Genomic DNA, 4,876 nt, shown 5'->3' with positions numbered 1-4,876 from the left:
AGAAGGCATATGAGACAATCTAGAAATATATTATTACCTGCATGATTTGGAATATAGGGTTCAACCTAAGACCTATGACAATCAATCCGGACAAAGGGAATAAGTGGTCGATCGACTCTTTAAATCCGAACAAAGGGAATAATGCATTTGCAGTTTCCTGTGGGCCCACTCCGCATCCATTACGCGCCGAGACTCGCTGGCGGGAGGGGCGCCACCAACCCCCCATCCTTCTCCAGAGTCGCAAGTCCACCCCCACCGGCATCCACCATCTTCTCGGAACGACGACCACCTCCAAACCAACAGCCACGACCACGGCAAGCCAAGCCACCGCCCTTGCTGAGGCCAGATTCGGACAGAAGGAAAGCCCCATCGAGCCGCTGCCTCCACTTTGATCTCTGCCGGTACAACTCCCCCCCTGCCCGCCTGCCTTAGCCACCCCGAGCTCGCGGCCGACGCCGGCGGGCGCACCCCGCTGCCGTGTGAGCCTCTACCAGATCTAGCGTCCCACGCTGCCCCATCCAATGCGAGATGAAGAGAGAACATGCCCTACCACCACCAAAGCCGTGCGAGCTTTGCCCGACGACGCCCTCCAACGGCGACAGAGAAGGGGGGGGTGAGGTGTTGGGAAAGCCAGCGGCAGTCGGCTAACGTTTTCTCCCGGGTCGCCCTCGAGAGCGATATAGGAGGGAGGGCGGGGAAAATGTTAGAAAAACAATATTTTAATCTAGGTATAGCTCTTAGCTTCAAAATAAGAAAACTCTTAACATTTCCTCTCACAGAACATGTTAAATAAGAGCTATTTTAGATACGATACGATACAATTAATCGAAGGCGGAATATTTAAATAAAATATTAATGCACTGTATTGCATGCAGACCTCATAAGTCACATCATGGGGCACTTGCACGCAACGGCTTATAAACTGTGCACGCCGGAAACAAGGCAATAGGAAAAATGAGACATACACTTGAAGCAATTCAGGACTAGGACAAGTGGTCAACTGACCCTTTAAACCCGTACCGAGGGAGTAATGCATTCAAAGTTTCATGTGGGCTCACTTCTCTCATTTTTATTATGTTCACTTCATATAGTTAAGCGGACCATGAGCCCCTTATCAAACTAACTCTAAGCCTTATGTTGCTTCATGTGAAAAAGAAACTAGAAATATCATATAAGACTACCTGCAAAAAAGGTTATATAAGACAAAAGAGTGGGTGACTGTAGCTTATTTTTACAGCAGTGATGGATGATGATAGGTGACTTGAACGAACCATTGTCCCCACGCAAAATAAAAAAACTCAGGCTCTCATATCGAAAAGGCATATGAAACAATTTAGAGATATGTTATTACTTGCATGATTTCGCATAAATGGATCAACCCAAAACCCATGACAACCAATAATGTGGGATAGGAATGTTAAAGCAAGAAGAGGGTGGAGCCACACGTGATTGGAGCGTTTTGATTCCCTATGTCCTGAGGCAGCGGGCATTTTTGTCTATGGAGAACCCCATGCTCGGGAGAGGCATCACGGATGATGACTGGTGACTTGAATGAACCACTGTCGCCACGCAAAATAAAAAAAATCTCAGGTTTGCACATCAAAAAGGCATACGAAAGAATCAAGGAATATATTAATACCTACATGATTTGGCATATAGGGGTCAAACTAAGACCTATGACAACCAATAATGTAGGTAGGAATGTTAAAACAAGAAGGGGCGCAACCACACGTGACTGGAGCGTTTTGTTTTCCCATGGCCTGAGGCGGCTGGGCATTTTTGGCTATGGAGAACCCCATGCTCCAGAGAGGCACCACATGGGGTTGTCGTTAGTGTGAATAATCCCAAAAGTGAAAGAGCCATGGATGATTATTGGTGACTTGAACGAACCATTGTCGCCACTCAAAAGAAAAAAAGGGCTCGCATATCGAAAAGGCATATGAAACAATTTAGAAATATGTTATCACCTGCAAGATTTGGCATATAGGGGTTAAACTAAGACCTATGACAACCAATAATGGGAGATAAGAATGTTGAAGCAAGAAGAGGGCACAACCACATGCGACTGGAGGGTTTTGTTTCCGCATAGCCAGAGGCAGCGGGGCATTTTTGTCTATTGAGAACCCCATGCTCGGGAGAGGCACCACATGGGATCGTCGTTAGTGTGAATAAGCCCAAAAGATAAAGATCCATGGATGAGGATTGGTGACTTGAACGAACCATTGTCGCCACGCAAAAGGAAAAAAAACATGGCCTGGCACATCGGGAAGGCATATGAGACAATCTAGAAATATATTATTACCTGCATGATTTGGAATATAGGGGTCAACCTAAGACCTATGACAACCAATCCGGACAAAGGGAGTAAGTGGTCGATCGACTCTTTAAATCCGGACAAAGGGAATAACGCATTGGCAGTTTCCTGTGGGCCCACTCCGCATCCATTACGCGCCGAGACTCGCTGGCTGGAGGGGCACCACCAACCCCCGCCATCCTCCTCCTCCAGAGTCGCATGTCCACCCCCACCAGCATCCACCATCTTCTCGGAGCGACGACCACCTCCAAACCAACAACGGCGGTAACGGCGAGCCAAGCCGCCGCCCTTGCTGAGGCCAGATTCAGACAGAAGGAAAGCCCCATCGATTCTCTGCCTCCACTTGGATCTCTGCCGGTTCAACCCCCCCCCCCCCCCCCTCGCCCGACTGCCTTAGCCACCCGGAGCTCGCGGCCGACGCCGACGGGCGCACCCAGCTGTCGTGCGAGCCTCTACCAGATCTAGGGTCCCGCGCTACCCCATCCGATGCGAGATGAAGAGAGAACATGCCCTGCCGCCACCAAGTGCCCGACGACGCCCTCCAACGGCGACAGAGAAGGAGGGCGAGGTGTTGGGGAAGCGAGTGGCAGTAGGCTAGCGTTTTCTTCCGGGTCGCCCGCGAGAGCGATACAGGAGGGAGGGAGGGGAAAATGATAGAGTTACAATATTTTAATCTAGGTATATCTCTTAGCTTCAAAACAAGACAACTCTAACATTTCCTCTCACAGAACACGTTAAATGAGAGCTATTTTAGATACAATACAATACAATTTATCGAAGGCGGAATATTCAAATAAAATATTAATGCACTGTATTGCATGCAGACCTCGTAAGCAACATCATGAGGCGCTTGCTCGCAACGGCTTATAAATTGTGCACATCCAAAACAAGGCAATAGGGAAAATGAGACACAACAATTGAAGCAATTCAGGACCGGGATAAGTGGTCGACCGGCCTTTTAAACCCGTACCGAGGGAGTAATGCATTCGGAGTTTTATGTGGGCTCACTTCCCTCATTTTTATCATCTTCACTTCATATAGTTAAGCGGGCCATAAGCCCCTTATCGAACTAACTCTAGGCCTTACGTTGCTTGATGCGAAAAAGACTCTAGAAAGATTATACCCGCAAAGAAAGAAGATTATATAAGACAAAAGAGTGGGTGAGTGTAGCTTGTTTTTACAGCAGTACACTATGTGTCGACTAGCTAATTGCAACACTATTGGCCATGAAACAGCTCGCAGTGGGTGTCAAGTGGGCGCCGGCCGCCTTCGAGGCTTAACCCCCACCGCTAAGATACATCGGATCCTCGCGCACGCAGCCATAAACCGGCAGCGCACCAACCGAACCATCGTCCCATGCACGCATGCATGCAGCCCCTCGCCCTCGCGCGTGACGCCAGGGTTACTCGCGAGTGTGCTCACACCGTCAACTTCAGTAATCGCCCCTCGGTTCTCGTCCTATATATACGTCGCCCCGTGTAGATCGACCTCCAACCACCCTCACCAACAACCCGCGGATATATGCGCTCTTATTGACATACCACATACAGTCGATCGTCTCCGGCGGTAGGGCGGCCATGGAGGAGGAGTTCGACGAGGCCGACGTCCTGTGGCCGGACCACGACGACGACGAAGAACCTGTCCAAGTGCAAGACCTTCAGCAGCAGCAGCGTGTGTCACCGGCGATCAAGCCGCACGACAAGATCGAGGCGGCGCGTCGCCCGGCGGGCTCGTCGTCGGCGCCGATGGTCATCCCCGTGGCGCCAAGGTTCCCGATGATGATGGATTATGGCTCGTGGGCGCGGAGGTGCCACAGCGACGGCGTTGGGGGCGCGTCGTTCGTGGCGCCGCACGTGATTACGGCGAGGCGGCGGTGCGCGTCTTCGGAGGAGAGGTCGGTGTGCGTGGGGCAGGGGCGCACGCTCAAGGGCCGCGACCTCCTCTATGTCCGCACCGCCGTGCTCCGCATGACCGGCTTCCTCGAGACCTGAGGGCCGTCGATCCATCGAGTCACCACCGTCCGCGCTTGCTTTCAGCATCCCGTAGCGAACCACCCCAGCAGTTTTTTCGTGCCACCCGAGTCCGAGTCCATTCCATGCTTAGTTATGATATGAGTGTCAGTCAATTCCCGAGAAACAAAATGGAGTCCATTCCATGCTTAATTATGATATGAGTTTTCACCGATGATGCAAAATATGAAGGAAACTCCAATCGATTCTAGATGTTTCATTTCTTTTCTTTTCTTCATTGCATGTAGTAAGGCTTGTAGTGAGGATGACACACGCTCCTGTGGTGCTTTTCGCTCGGCGCCGTTTCGGATCGGCGCGCGCGCGACAACGACAGCACGCGCACGACCGCGGAATCTACGAACGGTCGCTCCAGTTCGAGACGTCACGTCATCGGCCGGAGCGGAGTGGATCAGTGACTGCGTGCAGGCCCGGCGACGTGCTCGGGTTTGGACTCTAGTAGCAGCTGCTACCTGCCAGCCACCGATTTCTTTTCTGAAAGTTCGTTGTGCGCCATGCCCACACGGCCATCACGGGGTCTGTGCTTCTCGGCTGT

At 51.3% G+C, this 4,876-nt stretch overlaps 1 protein-coding gene across 1 annotated transcript; it reads left to right on the top strand.

Annotated features, from left to right (window-relative positions):
- The first annotated feature begins 3,795 nt into the window (after positions 1-3,795).
- On the top strand, positions 3,796-4,547 carry LOC147992191 (protein S40-1-like). Its single transcript, XM_087539954.1, has one exon. The coding sequence runs from the start codon at positions 3,892-3,894 to the stop codon at positions 4,303-4,305; it is 414 nt and encodes a 137-aa protein (XP_087396080.1). The 5' UTR covers positions 3,796-3,891; the 3' UTR covers positions 4,306-4,547.
- Positions 4,548-4,876: the final 329 nt, after the last annotated feature.

This window comes from Triticum urartu, chromosome 1A (genome assembly GCF_056163025.1).
Source record: "Triticum urartu cultivar PI428250 chromosome 1A, HENAU_Tu73, whole genome shotgun sequence".
Taxonomy (NCBI): Eukaryota; Viridiplantae; Streptophyta; class Magnoliopsida; order Poales; family Poaceae; genus Triticum; species Triticum urartu.
This window is presented reverse-complemented; position numbering and strand designations above follow the sequence as displayed.

Excerpts from the sequence above, each read along its gene's own strand:
- LOC147992191 (XM_087539954.1), top strand. The coding sequence starts at position 3,892 with ATGGAGGAGGAGTTCGACGAGGCCGACGTCCTGTGGCCGGACCACGAC.